The following is a 25,376-nucleotide window of genomic DNA, read 5'->3' on the forward strand; positions in this document are numbered from 1 at the left end:
TTTCTCATCCTTCCAGAAGTTCTGGGCTGGCCTGCTGATTTACACTCACCAACGGCAAGGACCATTCACTCCAGTGGCCTTCTGAGAGAAAAGCAATCACCTGCTAAGGAGAGGTCAGGCCAGAGACCCCGTGAGGCCTGATATGCTGAAAGCTGAGTTTCGGACAAGCTTTCCTCTGAAAAGGAAAGGTCTGAGGTGGGAACCGCTGGACAAATGGCCTCCTGATATAGGCTGCCTCTCACACAGCTGAGGAGGAGAGGAGCAACCGCAGCAAGGAAAACCAAGGGAGGTGGAAGGCAAAGCCAGGGTGGGCGAGCCTGAGCCCTCAGCTTACTCACTGACCCATGAAGGCCGCTGCTACCTCAGGGCTCTCCTGACCAGGTCTGTGGGCGAGCACTTCCTGCCACACACTGGCTGGAGGGTTCAACTAGAGATTTGAAGGTGTAAGCTTCATCTGAGTTGCCGGCTACACTTTCTAAAGGTGGTAAGGTAACCAAAGCCTGTGTTGATTTTGGTCCTAAGTCTGTCTCTATCTTATGCATGAAGAGGGGGGGAAAAGAAGAAAAGGAACAAACAAAAACAAAACCAACACAAAATAGAGCCGTGGCCCAGCAAGGAATTTTTTTTTGATGCATTTGGAGTTTAAACATCCAAACAAAGTAACAAATGTCGTCACCCAGGCCATTTCCAGGCTTCCCTTAACCAGTCCGAGCCTGTTGAATGGCAGCATAGAACGCAGGGACTTAGGGCCCAGTTACACTTTCATGTCTAACTCCTTTCCCCTCCTCGGTGGGAAGTTGAATGTCATAATTCAGAAAATGTGTAGTCCTAACTCCCAGAGGGATCTTAAAGTTTCTTACAAGTGTTCTTCCATCTAAGTGCAAGTGTGACTCTGATGGTATCTGCTTATAATCTCCTGACTTATACTTTATGACCTGGTTTTCATATCAGACACGAATCAGTATCAAGCAGAAATAAGAGGAAGAAGCATTGAGGCCAACAAAGCCAAACCAGATATTTTGAAGGAACTTCTAAGGGCTTGGTTGAATTGTTAGTCTTTTTTTCCAGGCAAATGCTTGTAAGATTTGAGCCCTGAAATGAAAAGAGCTTTGCTATGATGATCTATATGAAAACCCACAACATTTTGAATGCCAATGCAAGAGACAACGCGCTTATGAGCGGTGCCTTCTGACCCACAGTGCGCTCACTCTTGTCCTCTCTTCTCAGTGACATGAGCACAGTAAGGCTCCTCTGTTGAATGCCAATGCAGAGGATACCGCACATTTGTGAGGTGAGCAGCTTTGGAGCCTGGATGGCCTACATTATATGAATTGACACTAAGGAATATGAACTCTATTCTATATAGGATTTCATAGTTTCACATTTCCTGGGTGAAGAGAGGCATAAGGTCGCCTGACGAAAGGCTTGGAGGAAAGAGAATTGATTAATAAATGGAAATGAACTACACATGGAACGTCCACCCATGGCAACTAACAGGGAGGTGGGCATTCAGGGGAACTGTCAGCTGGCACTGACCAACCTGCAAACACGAGAAACTACAATGCATGCAAAGCCAGTGTGCATAGGCAATATTAGCCCCATGGTGACAGAAACTAAGGAGACAGGGTGGTATTTCTGGGTGGATTAACACAGTGTACAGAAAAATCACTATTATGAAATGTTCATATTTGAGCCCAAAACAAAACAAAACAAAACTGGTAAACCTAATGAATAGAAAGATTCACAGAAGCTGAAGGGTGCTTTAGAAGAAGAAACAGAGTTCGCAGATTAGAGGAAGAAGAAGTTGGGGTGAAGAGGCTTGTGGTTTCAAAGCTGGAGCAGCTTGTGATATAAACACCCAAGGTGTGGCTGTGAGTGGAGAGAGAGAGAGAGAGAGAGAGAGAGAGAGAGAGAGAGAGAGAGAGAGAGAGAGAGAGAAAGAACACAAATGCTGTGGCTGAGGTCACAGAAGAGAAGGGCAGGGCAAGCTGAACTGCTTGGCTACTTAGCTGCTGACAAAGCTAAGGAGGGAGGCAGGAGCTGAGGGAGGGTGAGGAGCCTTGTACCGACATTCCGACATTCCGAAACACTCATGCAGTGCCCTGTCCACGAGGTACAGAGGAGGGAGGCAAAGGGCGAGGAGCTGGGCGGTCCTGTGTGTGATGCAGAGAGGTTGCCACAGCGGCTCCCTACCTTTGCACGTGGTTCCATTGCCAGTGTAGCCAGGCTTGCAGACACAGTTGTGTCCTCCAACAGTGTTAAAGCACAAAGCATTTTCGTCGCAGTTGTGTTGGTTTGTGAGGCACTCATCATGTTCTGAAATGAAGAATAGTGTTTCGTTACTCAAGGAGCGTTTTCACAGGTATCACACTTTACACATATCAATGTTTTGGTTATTACAGAGCAGTTCTTCCCAATGTTGATAGAGGCAAATTATAAATTAAAGGCAGCCCTGGATGGTTTCAAATTTTAGAGTATTATTGTGCTGTTTTAGAATTACACAAATAGTCCATATTTTTTAAAAATATATGCTCAAAATTATTTGAAACAAAGGCCTACCAGTGGTAGGATAGAACAGACGTTCTCTGAAATAGATGCCAATGTAACCTCTGTGACTGACATTTAGGGAGTTATCCTTGTACAAATAAGTCTGCCATCTAACTGTTCCTCATAATATATTATTGGCACTGGGCAAGTTCTGGGAATCAGATGCCAGCAGTTCACATTTGCAGCTGCACTTGCCAGAGTAAAGATTCTTATGTACTGTTGTGGAGAGATCTTACCTTCAGTGCCTTCCCTCCACAAATAAACCATCCTGTGTCTATTCGATAAGACGGATTTGCTTTCCTAATACATGGGTCTAATGTGTACAAATGCATAGATGATACACAGCCAACATGACATCCCCTTGTTCCTTTAGAAAGCCCTCAATCCCTTGGTCCTTCTAGCACCACTATGAGAGAGGCAGACCAGATCACGACACCTAGGAGGAGGCAATTGGGGCTCAAGTAATCATAGAGCTTGCTTGGATTTCCAGGGTATTAGGTAACTTCAGATGTTCAACATTCAGCCAAGACACAGAAGCTAATAGTAAATATAAGGTAAAAGAAAATATCTAAGATCAAAATCACATTGGGCAGGAAATAAAATATTTAAGGACATGCAAACAGATTAGTTTAGGGCCAGAACTCCTTATTATCTGGGTTTCTTTCACATCACTGATTGAGCTTTTCATTTTAGAACTCTATACCCAGGCCATTTTAACATTAACATAGCTGTAACTTCAAAAATTCTGTATTTGGCATGTATGGTTGAGACTACACTATGTGATTTAAGACAAGTCTTAATGGACTGTCTTATAGTTTTTTTTAAATATATATTCATTAACCTTTCACTATGATGTCATGTCTCATAATATAAGGCAGCCTAATTATGATCATTTTAACTCTATCCCTGTAATAAAACTTTTTGAAACTATTCCCAATAATCCATTAGAGGAACACAAAATTATCAATACCAGTGCTTTAGAGTTGCATCATTGGGTAGGTTTTTTGTAAGTTCCTAACAAAATTACTCAAATACTATAAATACTTTTATTCCCTGTACTGGCTAGTTTTGTGTGTTGACTTGACACAGGCTGGAGTTATCACAGAGAAAGGAGCTTCAGTTGGGGAAGTGCCTCCATGAGATCCAGCTGTGAGACATTTTCTCAATTAGTGATCAAGTGAGGAGGGCCCCTTGTGGGTGGTGCCATCCCTGGGCTGATATTCTTGGGTTCTATAAGAGAGCAGGCTGAGCAAGCCAGAGGAAGCAAGCCAGTAAGAAACATCCCTCCATGTCCTCTGCATCAGCTCCTGCTTCCTGGCCTGCTTGAGTTCCAGTCCTGACTTCCTTTGGTGATAAACAGCTGTGTGGAAGAGTAAGCAGAATAAACCCTTTCCTCTCCAACTTGCTTCTTGGTCATGATTTTTATGCAGGGACAGAAACCCTGACTAAGTCACACCCTAATATTCTCTTAAATTAGAACATCTCATAAGTGTATGAGTCCTTGCTTATTGTTTGTAGTGGAGGAAAAGTGTACAGTTACACAGACTCCTTGTACATAGACATCCATAAAATGTCAGATGGGCCAGAATGGGCAGTCCACATTCCTTTGAATTCTGACTGAAACAAAAGGAATCTATGCTCTTAAGTTTGTGCCTGCTGTTAGTTTTCTTCCCAGAACAATTGGAAGCATTGCAGTTAACCTATGAGTCTCTATGGATACAGCTGTCTACACTTAAAGGAAGATGCTGATGGGTTAAGAGCCATTTCCACCCCTGTCCATCTTCTCTTCGTTGGCTCATTCTCTCTGGGTAGAGGGCAAGCGCAACACGATTGTTTTAGCACCGGGAACATAGTTTTCTACAAATCTTAAATAATCACCCAATAAAACAACCTGGATTACTTTCTCACTCAGGGTTTCTGAAAGAAGGGTCTGTGCTCCTGGGCAACTGAAAGGCAGAAACAGCAGTTCCAGTGTCTAGACATGCCTTTCCACACACAACTGGCACCTCCTAAAGTGCCCTTCTCCGCAGGATCCCCTGGAAAACACTAGCCATCCTAGAGACCATGCTACACTGGCCAGCCCTTTGTGAAATGTCTTCATGTCTCCTGCCTGCAAAGTCAGGGTTCTTGTGGCCTGAGAACCACAGAGCAAGCTCTGCTGTTCTCTCTCGATATATTGAGCGACTTCTCCCACTCATCCAATCTCAGCTCCACTTGGGCACTGTACATACTTAGACAATAATGCTCTTCCTTTAGATCTCCTTTCATTATGTAATAGAGAATGTTTCTTGAGTTATACAAGAAGATATATATATATATATGTATATATATATATATTGTGTATATAAACATAAGTACATATTCAATCCACATTTTTATATATAGAATCCAGAAACTTCAAGGGATAGCGGGCAAAGACATGTTTCATGTGTTAAACGTTCTTTGTTTTCTTTCTTGGTATACAGTGTAACCTGATTTCATACCAATGATGTAACTCAATTAATAAAATTTCTTAGTTGGGCAGTGGAGGTGCATGCCTGTAATCCCAGCACTTGGGAGGCAGAGGCAGGTGTATTTCTGAGTTTGAGACCAGCCTGGTCTACATAGTGAGTTCCAGGATAGCCAGGGTTATACAGAGAAACCCTGTCTTGAAAAAAAATTAAAAAAAAATTTCTCTGCAGACAGTGGGATTCTTTCTAATGTAGATGTCACATAAAACAACAATACACTTGTATTGGTCACTAACTCCTATCTTTGGTAGGTTTATATATTACTTACACATTAGGATTTTTCTCAAGATAAATAGATGATTATAAATTGTAGGCAACTTCAAAAAGCTTGTAGTTTAATTGGGAGGGAAGGCAGAAAACACAGCACATAGTTGCGATATTAAATTGGACTAAAGCAGAGATGGAAAGACACTTACAGATGGTCATAAGATCAGGAGTCAGAAAGAGTTATCCCTCCTTGGCCAGGTATAGATCAAAGTCTGAGTTCATGGAGAACTGAATATTTGACATACTATTGGTGTAAAAGCACAGATTCTAAACTACAATAGCATCTATGAACTTTGATTCTTTTGTTTATGTAATATTGATGCTCTTTCAGATTTGAATGAAACAGTTATTCTTAATAACTACAGTATGAGTCATTGCTTAATATAAGCCACATAATGTGTAAGTAACTTAATTATCACGTTTAGATAGAAATTATGTATCATTATTTTATATAAAGTTAAATTTGCCCTGTAGAGGTTAAACAACTTAGCCAAGATTACAGGGTTAGAAGCTATCAGAATTTTGAAACATAATATCTGACTACAAAAGCTGCAAAAGTGCTTTGTCATATATTTCATGCACATAATTTTCAAATATTTTAGTGTCCTTTTCTGTGATTTTTAAAAAAAATTCTGTAATTAAAACAATATTATATAAACTCAACACACACACACACACACACACACACACACACACAAAGATAGTGTAATTAATCAGAACCAAAACCTCTACAACTCATTAATCTTCTGTCTGAGTAGACTAGCCATATTGAAACTATGGAACTTGACAATGGTTTTCACACTTGCACTATCAAGCTTTATAAATTCATCCTCCACTCAAAACTGTAAAATCCATGGGAGAGTTAGAACTAGAAAAATAATTGATTTATATTCTCTTTTATGACTCAAATGTACATTGTGTGCATCCATGATTTTGCTTGCTTATAAATAAAGCTTACATTGCACATAAAGTTTAATGTTTCTTGGTGTGTATGTGTTTGTGTGTGTGTGTGTGTGTTTATGTGTGTGTAGTTTTCCACTGCTTACAATGAGAAGTTATCATTTTATTATTGCATTTTCCACCATACTTTAACCCTGTTTGGTAAAAGCTTTATCAGAATTATAGGGCTTCCTGGATTAAAGTGACTTTCTATGCATATTGACAGCCACAATTTTATAAAGACAAGAGATCCTTTAAAAAGAAAAGTATGGCACATAAAATGATCACTTATCTTTGAGGCAAGATAGTTCATAGAATCTCATGAAAAAGTGTACAGTTATTTTGAGAAGCTTATAATAATAGTGTTAATAATTTTAGACAACTGGTTTACCTCAACAAGGACTGGCTGCCTATTAGATTTCCTCTTACATTTCTGCAAACTATATTGCATGCCTTCAGAAAGCAACAGAATCTGCAGGAAGCCTTCCCTGCCCAACACTGTTCCACGCACCTACCAAAAAAAACCAGGTAATTCCCTGTGCTGACTGATGAAGACCCTCAAAACAACAGAACTGTAGATCTGCAACGCTGACAACAATTATCAAATAGCCAGAAACAACACACCATTTCTATCCTACCAACTCATATCTTTGAACCTGTACACAGATTCTTAGTATCAGCATAGAACAATCATCTTACTGTCTATTTTTTCAAAAAGGATGGCATCTGGGTTTGAACAACATTCAATGCTACAACATAATGATTTTTAGATGACTCTGGGTGTCTAGGGGGCAAAAAGATAATCATTCATTCTGTCCTCTACCTCCCTCCTTACTTTTGCACAGGTATTTAGCAAATATGCTTGCTACCACCAGCAGAACATATCCCTATGATTAAAACCCCTGTGACCTAGTATCACTAACACTGTGGGACATCACTATAATATGTTAGGTGATTTCAAACATGTACGGTGAACTGTGCTTCATTATGACCATACCTAAACATAAAGGGAATAATAAATAAAAATTACTAGCTATTTTAATCAGCAGTATCAGGGAAACCATGGGTTTGGTAGTGCAGGTTCTGAGTCTCAGACAGACATGGCTTCAGATATTGGGCTTCAGAAAAACAGGCCATCAACTTTTCTAGATTAAAATGGAGGAATTACTACTTCTAGATGGGACATATTAAAAAGAACAACTAAACAACAACAAAACAAACTAAAAAAAAATGAATGCAAAGACTCTCACACATGACAGACACTTAGTAAATACCTCTTCCCTCTTTGTTACCTGCTGCGATTTTTTTTACCTTGTACTTTTCTATTTCGATCCTGTTGGGGAAAACCTAAATAGTTTGTAGAATTTGCTCTCTTTATAGACTTTTTAGAAACCAAATGCATTTTGTATATTTTCCAGAATTCTTCTATTTTTAGTGGTGGCAAGGGAAAACCACTGGCTGTCAGATTGATGAAAAATTACTCACTTTGGTTCTTAGGATTGCTTATTTCATTCCCTCTATATTGCGGAAAAAGTAGGAATCACATCATTTTCACAGAAATATATTTTTAATGTAGTTGAAGTAACTGCAAAAAATCCCCTCCAAAGCTCGTTGGGAACCCACTCACATTCTTGTTCACTATTGAATTTCCTGCCCACTGACCATCCCGGCTCAACAGTGACTTCCCACTGCTGTTGTTCCAGGAGTTTGTTCAGAGCACCTCCTCTGGCATGCTTGCTTTGCACCTGTCTGCATTTGCACTGGTGCACCCACCTCCTTAACTAACCCTTATTTGACCAACAAGAGTCCAAAGATATCCTCCTCCCCCTGAGTGACTCCACAAAAAATTCAAACTAGTTTAATGAGGGTGTTTCTTCTGGTTCATGAATCAGCATTGTCTAACACATTGTGAGGCAACCAATGTCTTATGACTGCCAGCCAGACAATCTGTAACTGTTCCCTGAATGCATTCTGTGGTTTCTTCTTTTGAATTTTTCCTTACTCCTTTATTACTTTTTTATTATATTTTTCATTTGCTAAAAATATATTTTTCCATATTATATACTCTGTGGCTCCCTTTTCCCTAACTCCTCAGAGATCTGCCCACCTCTTCTCCTATCTGAGTGTATACCATTTCCATCACTTGACAGAAAACAGAATCAATAATAATAATAATAATAAAAACAAAAAGTCCAAAACAGGTAGGACAAAACAAACACAAGAGAAAGAGTAAAAAACAAAACACATATAGAGAAGCACAACTATAAACACACATAGAGCCGAGGCACACATGTTTATACACACAGGAATCCCACAATCATACACACCCAAAAACCACAAAACTGGAAGCCATGGTATATTCTGTTTTCTTTTTAAGGCAAGTTAAGAGACAGAATTAAGAAGTGGAAGTATGAAGGCAAGAACCTTGCTGGGTGCAGCGGTGCACGCCGACTGCGACCCCAGGACAGTGAGGTCCGAGCCACGGTGGCCTACTGAGAAAGACCCTGTTTCTTTTGTTTGTTTGTTTGGTTGGTGGGTTTGGGTTTTTGAGACAGGGTTTCTTTGTGTAGCCCTGCCTGTCCTGGAATTCAACTCTGTAGACCAGGCTGACCTCGAACTCAGAAATCTGCCTGCCTCTGCCTCCCAAGTGCTGGGATTAAAGGCGTGCGCCACCACCGCCCGGCACAAGACCATATTTTAAAAGCAAAACAAAAAGATTTCACTAATTACTTTCAAATTTTTAGGCTTATGATTGTAACCTCACTGCTCTGCATGGCGAGATGACGGGAAGATTACAAATTCAAGGCTAGTGAAGTCGAAGACCAAGGGCAATGTCAGACTCAAGTGATTCTAGCAACAGGACTGGTGAGTGGGATAAACACCCTCCTCTCAAAAGATCAACCAGCCAACCAGACAAACAACAACTCTCAGAAAACAATCCAGGGGTGGGGAAGGGGTAGCGAGCCTTGGGCTTCACATAGCACAGTTAGCACAATGACTGGCATAAGCCAGGTCCCCGTGAGGTCCCCGAGAGGGCCTGCTGAAGTATGCAGCCTCACTCGGAGCTGTGTCCCAGTGAGCACTCAGAGGCCTGTTGATGCAAAGCCTTCAGGTACTGAACAGCAGCGAGCCTCCACTCCTTCCTGCGCTCTTCAAATCCTTGCTTCTCTTCTTTCCCTTCAAATTAAGCACTAAGAACTCCACAGGGAACAGCCCAAGCCATCAGGAAACGCACCCTCTGACTTCTAGGAGCCATAATGGATTTCCCTCCCCCTTCTCGGCAGCCCCATGCCAGGGCCTCTGAGCCGCTCTCTTTCAGTGAGGTCAGTAGCTCTCATCTCCATTTGCACTGGTTAGCAGTTTTCAGGGCTTGGATGAGTCAACAGTCCTGTGAAGTCTCCATTGTCTCCAGGTGGGCACACTGCCACACCACTGTTAGGTGACACTTGCGATCCCTCTGAGTTCCACCCCCTTTCATTTCACTCTCCTACTCTCTTCCAATTCAACCTTTATCAACGCACTATTCTTTCTTACAATCACCAAGGCACTGCTAACCTAATGTGATGTTCACTGTGACCTTTTTTAAACCAGACACCCCTCCCCCACACTCATATATTACATTATCTTACTAGTAAGTTATTAACGGAGGTTCTGCTAAAGGCATGAGAGTGAGCTGTGCATATTCCCACATGCGTTGATATTCATATATATGCTGTGGTCTGTCAGAAGCCATCCTTCATGTTCTATGGCTGATCTCTGCTCACATCAGCAATGTCTTCTTCAGAAACCTTGCCCGAACCTCTCAATCTAACCTGAGATGTTTGTCTACAATGGCGAAAGTCACCAAGACCTGAACTCACATGAAGCGCACCAGCCTCCTGCCATGCTTTGGAAATATACATTTTCTTCTGTTGTAAAATCTATAGGTGCCACACCACTCTAATCTATTAGAGGACACAGTCAATGAACCATGCTAAAGTGTGAGCGGAAACTTTTGAGATATAAAAAGTGCAACACTATGTCTCAGACTCTCAGAAGAATGCGAGGCTGACATAAAAATCCATATTCTGACTATGAATCTTTCAATTACAAAAGTTGAACAATTCCTTTTTTAAAAGGATGCTTCTCTGATCCAAAAAACAAACAGAAGCCCTATCATTTTCTTCACTGGGAATTTCACTTCAGTGTGAGCTCCACTGCAGAGCTCCTCTGGCCTACCATAGTTCGCCTGAGCCGCCACCACAGTGAGATTCAAGCAGGATACCACTCTCCATCCCAAAGGACAGCTTACGCTATTCGTCGGTTGCACTCGAACAAACACGAGTGGAAAAGCGTTGTCGGCAGACTTTCACTTCATGCTTCTGCGCACGCTGAGTTATGGGATTTAATTTTTCTGACTTTTTCTGCTAATATCTTAATACCCACTAGTTCTATTTGGAATCATGTTGATGTCGTGATATCATTGGTTTTAATGTCAGGGTTTCTCATGTTATAATAAGAGGTACAGTAGTTCCAAGGAGAATAAGGAAAATCCCTGCCTTCATGATGTTTATAGCTTCTATTTGATATGATACACACAAGTATAACCTGTTAAGCAGGTACGCATACACATGACGTACCTGCATATATACATATATATATATACACATATTTATTATATATATATTATACATATATACATGTGTATATATATTATGTATATATGTATATATTATGTATTTTATATACAAATATATGTATATATACACATATATTACATTACAGACATATAATATATATGCAGACATGCACACACACATACACACATATATTGTGTGTAAGTACTTAGAATTTTCAGACACTACAGATAGAGTCGATGGTTAGTTTATGCCAGTTCTTTGTTCTGGTGTTGGGTTTTAAGAATCAATCTAGGAATATGATATTTTTTCTGTTGTCTTGAAAGCCACTTGTTTAAGATTCAGGGAGTATTTTCTTTTTTGATAATATAATATGGCTGAAGTGCCTCTTCGTTTCCTTTTTTGCAATTTGAAATGCCTTTTCTTCTAAACCTCGTTCAGAACCACTCGTGTTTACTTTAACAAGGTTCCTTCCAATGCAGTAATTGTCTCCTCGATTTTCCTCACAGAGGGGACTCTTGTCCTCAAGAACCACTGGAAGTTTTATGGAGCAGCCGAAGGAGTGTGCTCTACCCTGATGACATCACATATATTCTCCCAGAGTAGTGTGCCACACAGCAGCAAGCTGGCTCTTCATATCTCCTGCTCGTAGTTCTTCCTTGAGTCCATGGCCTCGGGAAACATGGCCAGATGGTTGCTTGGATATTAATAGAAATCTGAAGGTAATCTCAGAAGAGGTGTAGCCTGAGGTACCTGCAAATGAGGAGGAAACCATTTCCTCACTTTCACATGTCTGCTTTATAACTCCAAGGTTCCCTGACACCTCTGACTCATTCTTTGATTAGTCACCTATAACATGAATAACACTTAAGACACTTAGAAGTCTGACCTGTCCCTGAGGTGGGAGTGGATATTTTCATTGTAACCAGCAGAGTTTTGCTCTTTGTAGCTCTCGTTTGATGCTGTTTGGATGTGTTTCCAATATCTTCCCCCAAATGATAGACTCCATTCATTTATTCATTATCTTCTTATGGAAAAGCTGAGTGAAAGAGGAGGCAGGACAGCAAAATAAAAAAGATCCGTCTTCGTCAAAGGACTGCCATCTTGAATAGATTCCAGGGGTGCACGTGGCCGGGTTCACTGTGGCTTGCTCATTGCCTGAATCCGGGACTTGCCTCTCCGAAGAACCTAGGCTAGAAGGCTCTTACTCTATCACAGCACAGAACACCCTGGATGATAGTTGTTATTTGCCTAGTGGTGTTTGCCTAGAGGTTATGAGTGCTTTAACGCAGCGCTCATGTGAGCCTTATATGAGCGATTATAAGGCAGCTGATAAAGAATGGTTAAGGGTGAGTTAGCCATGCTAAGTGGTTAGCAGCCAATTCTTGAGTGACATTCATACATCTAGAGCAAACGTGGCTTCATGGGTGACTCTGAGTTCCATGCATTAAGCACATTATCACATCAAACCTTCCAGAGGTGCCCCGTTGAATCTGAGTTGTCTGCATAGTGTCTACGTGAGATTCACTGCTCCATCCATGTTTACACTCTTTTCACCAATGGAAAAAAAATGAGTCAGTTTAGCATGATGCCAGAATCATCCTGACGTCATCAGACTGACTCCCCCTGGGCTCTGAGAAGCTCCTGGCCTGACAACTGAAGACCTACAGAGACTTTTATCTAATTGGATAAATTTATACCCAGATTCCCTTGTCTCAGTCTCCACAGATCTTCTATAGAAAAATTATTAAGGTATTTGATTTGTAGTTGATTAACAAAACAAAACAAACTAAAAATCCAAACCAAAAACAAAAACTGCATAATGTGATCTCAAAAGCCTCCCCAAACTGGATGAGAACCGTCAATCCTGTCAGCCTAAGGAGTTCACAATCTCTTTTCCTTCATCTTGATTCTTGTCCATTCTACATTATCTTACCTAAGATAAAGTGAAATCCAAAACTTAACTGGGAAAACTCCAAAAGGCGTTAGAAGAATCTCAACTGTAATCCTGAGTCTTCTCCAACATCCCTAGAATGTGATTATATATACTGACTTATTTGAATAAATTTTATGAATATGCAAATGTACCACAAATATGCAAATGTCCCCACTGTGTTCTTATTTCATGTGGCAGGCAGAATGATCAAAACAAAAGGACCTCATGTCACCTTCCCCGCTATCTTCCTTGGCTTCACTTCACACTTTGAATAAAATCCAGTCTTTGCCTTGACTATGTCCGCCCTCTGCACAGCTGCTACCTGCCTCCTCCATTCAGACTGGCTTTCTACGTTCCTTGCAATGGGCGACTTGCCATCCGGTCCTTTTCGGATGATTTAATCCACATGTTTTCACATATTTTCAAGGGTCACTTGTGCACTGATTTCAGGGCTCTGTTCAGAGGGTTTGTCCGTGGATAAGGTATTCCCTATAAAAATATTTGTGTATTTGCATCTTTCTTCTACATTAGAATAAAAATTCCAGTAAGGTAGAAACCCTAATTTGTTTCTGGCATTTAGCCAGCTTATACAAGATTGTATGGGGTAGGGGCGAGGGGAGAGAGAGAGGGAGGGGGCGGGGGTGGGGGATGAGGAATTCAATAAAACAAACTGGACCCTACATGTTGTATCTTTTACCATTTGTGTATGCTGACCACTCGCAGAGACTGGAGTTTAAGGGAGTTTAGTGACATACCCAAGGTCACAGTTAATGAGCGGCAAGACTGGATCTTTTTTTTTTTTTTTTTTTTTTTTTTTTTTCTATATTTTTTTTTATTTGATATAATTTATTTACATTTCAAATGATTTCCCCTTTTCTAGCCCCCCCCACTCCCCGAAAGTCCCGTAAGCCCCCTTCTCTTCCCCTGTCCTCCCTCCCACCCCTTCCCAGTTCCCCGTTCTGGTTTTGCCAAATACTGTTTCACTGAGTCTTTCCAGAACCAGGGACCACTCCTGCTTTCTTCTTGTATCTCATTTGATGTGTGGATTATGTTTTGGGTATTCCAGTTTTCTAGGTTAATAACCACTTATTAGTGAGTGCATACCATGATTCACCTTTTGAGTCTGGGTTACCTCACTTAGTATGATGTTCTCTAGCTCCATCCATTTGCCTAAGAATTTCATGAATTCATTGTTTCTAATGGCTGAATAGTACTCCATTGTGTAGATATACCACATTTTTTGTATCCACTCTTCTGTTGAGGGATACCTGGGTTCTTTCCAGCATCTGGCAATTATAAATAGGGCTGCTATGAACATAGTAGAGCATGTATCCTTATTACATGGTGGGGAATCCTCTGGGTATATGCCCAGGAGTGGTATAGCAGGATCTTCTGGAAGTGAGGTGCCCAGTTTTCGGAGGAACCGCCAGACTGCTTTCCAGAGTGGTTGTACCAATTTACAACCCCACCAGCAGTGGAGGAGTGTTCCTCTTTCTCCGCACCCTCTCCAACACCTGCTGTCTCCTGAATTTTTAATCTTAGCCATTCTGACTGGTGTAAGATGAAATCTTAGGGTTGTTTTGATTTGCATTTCCCTAATGACTAATGAAGTGGAGCATTTTTTAAGATGCTTCTCCGCCATCCGAAGTTCTTCAGGTGAGAATTCTTTGTTTAACTCTGTACCCCATTTTTTAATAGGGTTGTTCGGTTTTCTGGAGTCTAACTTCTTGAGTTCTTTATATATATTGGATATTAGCCCTCTATCTGATGTAGGATTGGTGAAGATCTTTTCCCAATTTGTTGGTTGCCGATCTGTCCTCTTGATGGTGTCCTTTGCCTTACAGAAACTCTGTAACCTTATGAGGTCCCATTTGTCAATTCTTGCTCTTAGAGCATACGCTATTGGTGTTCTGTTCAGAAACTTTCTCCCTGTACCGATGTCCTCAAGGGTCTTCCCCAGTTTCTTTTCTATTAGCTTCAGAGTAAGACTGGATCTTAATTCAAGTCATCCAGACTTCACAGCGGCTTTGGGTAACAGAGAAAACTGTAGAGCCGAGGGGTACCCATAGTGGAATCGGCTTTACGGAAACTGGTCATTTCTGATTTCTAGACAAATCTCTCTGTAATGGGTTTTAATTCCAGTTTATTTTTGTTTTTCTTCCACTCGTGGCGAGTGAGCCCTGGTGTGATTTTACAAATCCCTGAATGTGAAAGCTAACAGGATGTGACAGCTGGCCTGTCCCCTGCTCATCACACTCAGTGGTCTGTAACGGGGTAAATGACACAATTACCTGGTGTAATTACTGCTGTTGACAATGTAGTGTCCCCCGGGAATGCTTTATGAAATTCAAAACTGCTTTTCTTGTCAATCCAATCAAAACCTCTGCCTACGTACTTTGAGCAGTACTTTGCTGAATAAATATTTAAAATCGGCACCTAAATCTAAGTGAGCATCCACGGCCGAGTCTAACTCACATGCTGTGCACATTCTCTTCCTGACCCTGATTTCCTGCGTGGGAGTGGGAACCTTTTCTAGGAGAGCTTGGCTTTCTAACCACAATCATTTCTCCCTAGTGAAGATTCAGAGGAAACCACACAGCAAAGCACATGCACACACAAGCCAAGTGACCGGAGGACAAGAAACTTCACTAATGTCTCCTGTCCATAGGGGAAGGCTGCACATCAGATTTGTTGCTTTTTTTTTTTTAATTTAAACTACAATTCTTGAGAACACAGGCACAAACAATGCTAATAGCTGACTGCTCCGAGGTTGGCTGCCTGCCAAAGTCTCCCCCAGGTCCTAAGTGGGCTGCCATAAATAAAAAGATTAGATAGATGGATAGATAGATAGATAGATAGATAGATAGATAGATAGATAGATGTGCAGGGATGCTTGATAGCAGCTATAACTTTTTTCCCTGGTCTTCCAAAAGAGTGCAACTGCCAATTGCCATCCTAGACCAGAGCGAGCAGACTAAAAGCACTATGAGGGGTGGCCCACTCATGAGGAAGTAGAAGAGACTCTTCTGCTTGCTGTACTCTCCAGGTGATGAGCTCTGTGTCCAGCCAAGGCACGCTAAGTTCGGCATTGGCCCTCCTTCACCATTCTTTTTTTTTCTTTTTTTTTTATTCGATAAAATTTTTATTTACATTTGAAATGATTTCCCCTTCTCTAGACCCCCATTCCCCGAAAGTCCCATCAGCCCCGCTCTCTCCCCCTGTTTTCCCACCCAACCCTTCCCACTTCCCTGTTCTGGTTTTGCCCCACACTGCTTCACTGAGAACATGGCCTTCACTGTTGACCTCCTCACCCACCCGTGAATCCATCCCGTGATGCCAAACTGTGTAAGAGCATGTGAACTCGATAAAGAGCCTACCAGTTGCATTTAATGGTAATCAGCCTTCCGGTGTGGTTTCCAGGAATTTAATGCACCATGAAAGCGGGAGTCTTATCTATAAAGGCTAAATCAACCAGCTATGAATCCACTTCTGTTTCTACAGTGGTTGTGCACAGAGGAGAAAGGTGTGCTTCTGGAGTGCCTGTGGGCTTAGATTTTTTTTTTTTAAACCTACTTAGATTTTTTTAAACCTATTTCTAATATGAGTTCTCAAATGCTGTGACCCCCCCCCCCCCGGCCGCTTCTAGTCCATCATCCAAAGGTAGGGGTGAAAAGATGGTAAATTGGTGTCTGACTAGCGCTGTGTCTAGTCCCCAATAAATATGAATTAGATGAATGTATCCTGAGACTGAAAGGGCTTCCCCCATGCATGTCCTTTTTACATGCCTCACCACTCCGAGCTTGAAATTCTATAGGTCTGGGGACTAGTGAAGGTGCACTTGAGGGAAAAGAATAATAGCTTTTCTGTTCAGGGTAGAGGAATTATAATATCAGGCTTTTATTTAAATGTAATTACATTTCAAGAGACATGATATTATATAAAGTGTACCTAAATTTGGATACAAAGGAATCCAATAATATAATTTCATTCTACTATATTAATTTTAACCATGAGTGAGAACTATTTCAATAGAAATGGTCTAAGTAGTCACTTTGAAACGGAAACATAAAGGGTGTAATTCCAGCTTCAGCATTTTAACAGAGTCCACTATAAAGGAAAAATAGCAGGTTAGCAGAATCTAACGATTTAAAAGGGGCATTTAGAAACCGTCTTGGGAGAATTTTAAAATCTTAAATTTATTGTGAACATGCTCTTTATTGATGTGATTATCCGCTAGACAGAATTATTACAAAACAGATTGATTTTGGAGGTTTAAAATTAAATAAAGACAGTCTGTAGGAACAGGATACAAAGTTGTGCTGTCTCCACAGTAATAAATCAGCAGCAAGAGCAGCTCAGAAATGTCAGTGGAAAGTCACCTAGGGATGCCTGTGGTGCTACATGTGGACAGCAAGGGGTCCTGGGAGTGGACCCCACATTTCAGGGGGTGCAGGCTCATGCTATGCAAGAAGGTGCTAATGCTGTAACATGAATGGACGGGCACCACTCAAAGGGCCCAGGTGGGCCACGTCTCTTGAGTTAAAACTCATGCCTTTATGGAGAGAAGAGGACTTATGGGACATATGGGGGGGGGGACTGGGAAAGGGGAAAGCTTTTAGAATGTAAACAAAGAATATAGAAAATAAATAAAAAAAAACCTCATGCCTTTAACAACCACACAAGCCACCGAATTTACAAGGGTTCCTGCTCCAGTTTACTTAAAGTAGACTAAGAAGTTCAATAAAGACTTGCAGAGCAATCCAGATATAGAACAGTAGATGCTCCCAATACACCAGTTTCCTTACATGGAATTCAGTAACACGTTTTGAGTGACTTGCCCAAATCAAGTTTTTACAATCATATGCGCAATGTTCTGTGGAAACAATATTTTTCGCATAGTACCAGCATATCTTCTGGGAGGGGTGCTTTGCCTTTGTGTCTACTGCCCTGGTAAATCTGCTTTTCCCTATACCCATAACTACTACTATACAATTTGTTACCCCGAGGAAAAGATATTCCAAAATCTCAAAGGTTGCCAGGCGAAAAGATCCTAAAATAAACCTTTAATTGAGCACATTTCCTATTCAAAACTGACACAGATTCAATTGCTTCTGTTATGTAATATCCTGAACTACTTCAAACAAGACAGTGTTTGACAAGTCTTTCTGGGATTTAGTTTTCTAAAAGGAGAATGGTGGACTTATGGCTATTTTTATGGGTTTTTTTTAGCTGTATATGTAATACATGTCCCCATTTGTCTACAGATGAGTTTGTGGAAGCAGTGCACCATTAAAAGTTTTATTCTTGGCTGGTTTTACAATTGAATGTTTTTTGGTACATATATAAAGTTATGAATACAAAGTATGCAAAATAATAGGAATTGTTTTTAAGATGCAAAATGCATACAAAATATTTCATAACTTTTCAAGCAGTTTACAAGAGCTAAGACAACATTAGATGTGAAGTCAATCATGCCGTTCAGTATTCAGGTTTCCAGTTCACCCAGTCTGCCCTGTTGCCCCGCTGCTCTGTATCAGACATGACAGTGGGCAGGGCTTACAAACCAATCAAAGCAGAGATATGTTTTCTGTGCTTTCCGAGTTTATGAATGTAATGAGGCAAATTAAAATTAAACAAAAAGATAGACAAATTGAAGTAAAATTGTGAGAGAAAAAATGTGCAGGTCTTAGAGAATGGTGTGAACAGCAAGATGAGATTGGATGGTCCCAGAGAGCATTGGATCTAAGAGAGGAGTTCCTCTTTGGCCCAAAGGTAAACAAGTCACAGAATTGCTGCAGGCCAAGGAGAGGCCTTGGTAAAGTTTGGGTAGAAAATGTCCCCCAGGAGCGTCATGCTACACCTGTGGTGCTGTTTGGGGGGTGTAGAAATCTGGGGGTGAGTCCTAGCTGAAGGAAGTGGGTGGCTGGGGGAAAGGCCTTGAGGGTTACAGCCCCCACACCCCAATCTCTTTGCTTCTTGCTCCAGGAATATCAAGGTATTACAAAGAACATGTGAGCAGAGAATCATAAAGCCACTGCTGCCAGAGTCTCCCAGAGTGATGGGCTTCATCATTTTAAACCAAATAGCCAAGCAAATCCTTCCTCCTTTAAGTTACAACCTATCAGATATTTGTTCTTGGCCATGAGAAAAGTAGCTAATGCAACCTTCTTTCAAGAGAGCTACAAATGCCTCGAAAATAAAGAAAAGGAAAATGCGTCTCTCACACACACACACACACACACACACACACACACACACGCACACGCACACGCACACGCACACGCACACGCACACGCGCACACACACACACACCCTAATCTCATAAAACTAAATTTTGAGAATGTTGGGTCTCAAACTAGCCTTAAAAGTTCCGAATGAAATTGTTTTCACAATAGAATGTAATAAAAGAGAAAAACATTTACAGAAACACGAGAATGATCCTCAGAAGACCCCCACCCATGTCTGTATTAGCTGTGTCTGGCTCAGTTTCAAAGTTCCTGCAGCTATGTCTCTCCACCCGTCGCTCCAGCAGCTCTGTCTGTGACCTTCAGGTGACAGTGTGCACTGAATTTCAAAGACCCTTGCTTCCTCACAAGCCTTTGACAGGTTCTCTCCTCCGCTGAACCACTCCACCCATCCTGTTGCCTCTGCAGTGTCTCTTTCATCCTTCCCTAAACATTTTTCCTCTATAAATGTATGACACTCCCCTGCGCCACATACACCCTTAGTTCACGAACTATCCATTTAATTCCTGCTGAAGTCACCGCTCCTGCCTGGAAGTCTGTCTCAACCAGTGAAGAGCCGGTGACTGTTAGGCTTAATTTCTTCTCTCTAGATGCACAGATTCCTTGCTTCTTGTATGTTCAATAGCAACTCACTCGAATCTTTCTGCTCATCCACCACAAAATGCACTCATAAGCATTTCCACATCATAGGTACCACTCAAGGCTAAATGATCCTTATGGAATCTAAAGACATATAAAAATCTGTAGAGCAAGGTTTACGGTATAGACATTTTCTTTGGTTCACTTAACTAATGAAAGGAATATGAAAAACATACCTTTGTAAGCGGTAATAATTACAGAAAATATAGTCAAATATTTATCGGGTAAAAGTTGAGGAGAAAAGGGTGAATCTTGGAGAGAAACCAAGAAATAAATAAGAAGAAAGGTTGGCAGTGCCACAGGATCTTTTCCCACAGGTGTCCCACATTGACTAGAGTATTACACATGCCCTGCAAGTGAAATTCACTTCTGGCATCAACTACAGTCAGTGGTTTGTAGATGGCGTTTCCTAGTATGACTTGGTGCCTTAAGGGCTTAACAAATGGGTGTCAGGACTTTTCAAACAGCCACTGGTGTTACCTGAACACGTTTTAAATGTGTGAGACATTATGCATCGGGCACTCCGTGACGTCCTTCACTGGGCCTCTGATTACTGACCCAAAACCGCACAAGGCAGATGCTCTTCTCCCACCTGTGGTAAGGAGGAGGATGCTAACAGCCTTTGGCCTTTGGCTGCTCAGCAACTAAATGACAGAGCTGAGCTTGGACCCCCAAGCTGTTTCTGCCAGGAACTGTGACTCCATGAAGCTCTGAAGGCTTTGGGGGCTTAATTTTTCTCTAGCTTTGATAACCCATCATCCAAGCAACTGAACGACGGTAAAGCCCAGAACCCGGCGCTCAGCCTCTGTGTTCTGCACCGCTCTGCTGGGCTGGCATGGCCTTGCTTCAGGTGCTGTTTTGGGAACGTGGCAGCACAGCAACATGGATCATGAGAAGAAAGGCTCTCCTGGACTGTGCTCTTAAAACAGTATATCTCATAGACTGTCCATCTAGAAACAGTGTGGTGGAACATGCTGTCACAACACATTAGAAAGCAGCGCCCCTGCCCCAGCGTGGAACAATAACACCGACATTGTCTTTGCAGTGGCATTGCCATCTCCAAATGCTTCTTTTTAAGGATACATTTTAAATGGCCACAGGGCTATATCCTTTTCCTCTTTGCCTCCCTCTCTCTTGCTCCTTACAGTCACCCCACTCTCAAATAGATAGCCTCTTTTTCATGTACTATTATTGTCACATTCACTTATGTCCGTATATGTGTGTGAACAAATATATAAATACAACCTACTGAGTCTGCTCTTTTTTTGTATGTATATGGGTTCAGGATGGCCACTTGTATTGGTCACCAATAAGGAGGCTCATCCCTGAGAGACGCTAACTCTCTCTCCCAGATGTCATTAGGAGGAAAAAGAGAGACCAAGATTGATTTTAAAGCCTTAAGAAAGCATATCATTTTATATTTATTAAAATTATATATGTACACATATATGGAATATATATGCAATATATGTAATCTTATGGAAGACATGGAATATATATAGAATATTAATAAATATACACATTCTATATATCTATATCTATATCTATACTATATCTCTATATCTATACTATGTCTATGTCTATATCTATATCTATATCTATTTGTAATTCTATATATGTAAGTTATGTCACTTGGACTGATAATGTTTTCCATAAGAACCACAGACCAGCAAATATCCCAATGCCAGACATAATAAATCTCCCTTCAGATGATTAGTCAGATAGTCACAGTGACTCCCAATACAATATGATGTAGCCATTTTTTGGCTCTCATCAGTTGAAGGTAAGCCCAGTGCTGAAGACAGCACATACTTAGGACACAGGACTCAGAGTATTGGAGCCTCATCTAACCTGAAAGCCTCCTTTCTTTGGTACATGAAGATACTATGCAGGTTGCCAAGGGAAGGAAGTGCTTCACAGTTCTTCCCAGCCACAAACCCTATACTCTGCATCAAGGACCCAAATGACACGCAATCATAAAGGTGTGATCAGTGCCACTAACATTTCATTGGGCACCAACAGCTAACAGGTGAGACTTAAGGCCCAGTCAACAGAAAAAAAAAAAAAACCATGCCAGGAGCTAGGAGCCTCTCCAGCTTTCCAGGGCTTGGGAAAGGACCTATGGCTACCATGTTGGTGGCATAATTTCTCACTGTGTTCTAGACATTATCCTTATACCCACAGATTTGCGTGGTACTACCCTTTATCAAAGAGACCTCTCTTTACAGCAATAGAGACCACCACTGAAAACTACAACCATATACAATGCTGAGATCAACAGGTCACGTGGTGCCTAGCCCCAATAAACACATCCACATCACAGCTTCCGTATCCATGGCCCAGGGAAGATCAGAGAAGAGGGGGAACAAAGATTATAAGAGCTGGGATAGTAGGACTTCTGCTGTTAAAGGGTCGTTCCTGCAGGGTGCTGCTCAAATGAGGCCAGAGCGATGGCAGTATCAATGGACGTGCCTACGTGGAAGGGGGACATTTTCACTGCGTCCCATGCCCAGACAAAGAACTGTGGGCAACTCATGACTCCCTATAGTTCTAAATTAATCAGGAGTAGTTGGAATCTATGGTTGGGCCTGACAACGTGAAACTTGGGAAGTTGAAACTTTAAAATTAAAAGCCTGGTTAAGAGTAGAGGGATTGGGGAAGAGTTGTGATGATTTGTTTGTAGGGTGACAAAATCTGCCACAGATATCAGAATGTGTCCAGGTCTGAACTAAATGTGACAGAGAACAGTTCAGTGCTGACTGCATCAAGAGCTGTCACCACCTGTTTAAAAAGGAGGAAATGGACAGTGAGACGCTCAGGGGTGCAGGAATTTGCAACCAAGCCAGACGTCCTGACTTGTATCAATGTTGTCCACAAGGTAAACAGAAAAACGGAATTTCTGAAAGTTTGGGCCGATATAAACACACACACACTCTCTCTCTCTCTCTCTCTCTCTCTCTCTCTCTCTCTCTCTCTCTCTCTTCTCTCTCTCATACACACACACATACACACACACACACACACACACCCCACACACACCCTTAAGTAAAAGTAGCTTAAAATTTAAATAATAGTACATATCTAAAAATGATGGCCTTTTAACTACACATCGATGTGAACATCAATGAGTGGTATTTGTTATGGGAGATGCTGAGAGCACAGAATATGAACATACAAAGCGGAGCTCACATAACTGTGCACAGGTCATGTGTCTCTCTCCTCAGTTTATTTATTAGTGTTGTATTTTTCCAGGGGTAGGCTCCCGACTTCAGTGTCCATGCTTAAGAAACTGAGGCAGAGCTCTGTGAGTCTGAAGCCAGTCTGTCCTGCATAGCAAAATTCTGTGCCCAAACCATAATTATATTTCAAGAAGTAAATAATAAAATTTAACTGTGAAACTCAATCATATTTGGCTCATAACAAAATGATTAAGATGACAGGATGAGTCATGGTTTCCATGGTGCGCGGCCTGGTGCTCGACTCAAGCTGATCTTACTCTATGACAGAAGAAGCCTAAACATAGGGTCAGAAGTCCCCCGATGAGCTCTGATGCTGTCAAAAAAAAAATGGTCCAATGGAGGAGAAAAGAAGCAGGATGGGATGAGCTGTAAGCCGATTGTGATATGGTAACAGGACAAAGACACAGACCTTCTGTGTCCCAATCCCTGATCATGATCTTGCGTTTTTAAACTGTCAGGTCCTGGCCCGGCTTCTTGACTGGGAGTTATGCGGATTTTTTTTGTTGTTGTTGTTGTTCGTTTGTTTGTTTTGCAATGAGTATGTCACTTTCGCTGTCTAATTCACAAGTATTTGTGAGCAAGGGAAGATCCCACAAGGAGACCACTGCATGTCCCTACCACACGCACTGCAAGTTTCTATGGATGCCTTTGATGGGTAGAATGGGCTGCTGGGTTTTTCTCTGGGAAAGGCCTCCTGTATGATTCTTACCCTAATAATTATTTTATCTACTATAATGAGGAATTTTAAAAACACATACAATGAACTAGTATGCAATAGAAAAAAAATACCAAGAGCCCAAAGAAACAGAAGTGTGAAAGATTTAAATAATTAATTCAGAAAAGGATAAAAGGGTGATGTCCATATGACCAGACAATGCCCAAAGTCCAATTAAATAATAGTGAAAAGCAGTTACATTTGTGGAAGTTGAGAGAGCTTGCAGGAGAGAGAATAGAGAATAGAGCAGCTGCTGTTCAATAAGTAAAAGTCTCACTGATACAAAAAGAAAGTTCCAGAACTTTGGTCTTCAACTCTCCTAATGCTGGGACCCTTTAATACAGTCCCCTCATGGGGTGACCCCCAACCATAAAGTTACTTCATAACTGTCATTTTGTTGCTCTTATGATTCATAACGTAAATATTTTTGGACGTAAAGGTTTGCCAAAGAGGTTGTGAGGCACAGGTGGAGAAGAACTGTTCTAGAGACTACTGCATACCGGGCACCAACAGATTAGTGCCACGTGTTTCCCAACACATGTAAAATCTGCCAAGAGATGACCTCATTCTTCCTGCAATTAAAAATGGAACCAAATGGATCTATAATTAATCTATTTGTCTGTCTATGACTTGCTTCTCTTAGATTAACAGGTGAGTGGAAAATACTTTTACTGCATTCAAGAATTCGGAGAATGAGCCCTCTTGATACACTTCCAGTGGACATCGATAAGTGGGTAAATTGATAAGAACTTATTGTCCAAGAGGAATTAAGGTATGTGGGATCTAGGCCTCATAATTCTAACAGAAGCGGGGTATTAAAAAAATTCTTAGAATTACATATACAGTAGAATTCTGAAAGAACTTTAACTCGCAACCATACCTGACTGGCTGGTTTCAGGTTTTCTATTTTAGGGAATGATAGGCTATGTGAAAATATATTTGTTAAAAGAGTATTGAAATAATGAGTGTTCACAATAGACATACAGACAGACTACCCAGGCAGACCAAACATGGCTCGGCAGCGCATTTCCGGTCCCATGTGAAATCACGTGGGCGCTGCTGGCTGCACAGATAAAAGTTAAAACGACTTTACTCTTCAAAAATTAGCACAGCTGTCTCTAGTCAAACCAATATGAAGATTTTGGTTTCCTTCTTTGGGACTTTCTCTTTTATTGTACTGTGTGTATAGAGACCAGACATATCTATATCAGAAAGAGGCATACATATTAAGAATATATAGCGCAATGAAAGACAAAATATAAACTTTCATATTAAAGCAGTATTTCTAAATTACCAATGTCAGGCTTTTGAGTTTTATATGTTTGCTATTCCTCGTGTTTCAGTAGGGTTTATGCTGATAAATGTCTCAATCCATTCTTCTTGTACAGATCTATTATATTCATAATACAAAGATTTTTGTGTAACAGAAATGAGCTTTCTGTGCTTCTACAAATACGTCAAATGTTTTACAAGCAATTAGAACACAGGGGAGAGTTTCTAACAGAAGCAACAGCAATGAATTTGCTTGGCAAAATCTAGTATAACCAGAGGAGTTCTGAAAGGAGCCAGAATGAACTGGTCTGCAAAAGCAGCCCGGTGGGACGGGTCTGGCACTCACATTTGTTGCTGATACAAAAGGATATCTCACCATCAGTGACTGAAGGCAGAAGCTAGGGAGGCAGAGACAACCTCACCCCAGTCATCTTCTGAGACCACTTGCAAG

At 41.2% G+C, this 25,376-nt stretch overlaps 1 protein-coding gene across 1 annotated transcript in view; it reads right to left on the reverse strand.

Annotated features, from left to right (window-relative positions):
- Positions 1–25,376, reverse strand: part of Nell2 (neural EGFL like 2) — a 301,332-nt gene that overhangs the window by 78,131 nt on the left and 197,825 nt on the right. Inside the window, exon 15 of the mRNA XM_052161466.1 lies at positions 2,194–2,316. Within this exon, the coding sequence (XP_052017426.1) occupies positions 2,194–2,316 (123 nt within the window). The remainder of the gene's footprint in view (positions 1–2,193; positions 2,317–25,376) is intronic.

This window comes from Apodemus sylvaticus, chromosome 17, assembly GCF_947179515.1.
Source record: "Apodemus sylvaticus chromosome 17, mApoSyl1.1, whole genome shotgun sequence".
Classification (NCBI taxonomy): Eukaryota; Metazoa; Chordata; class Mammalia; order Rodentia; family Muridae; genus Apodemus; species Apodemus sylvaticus.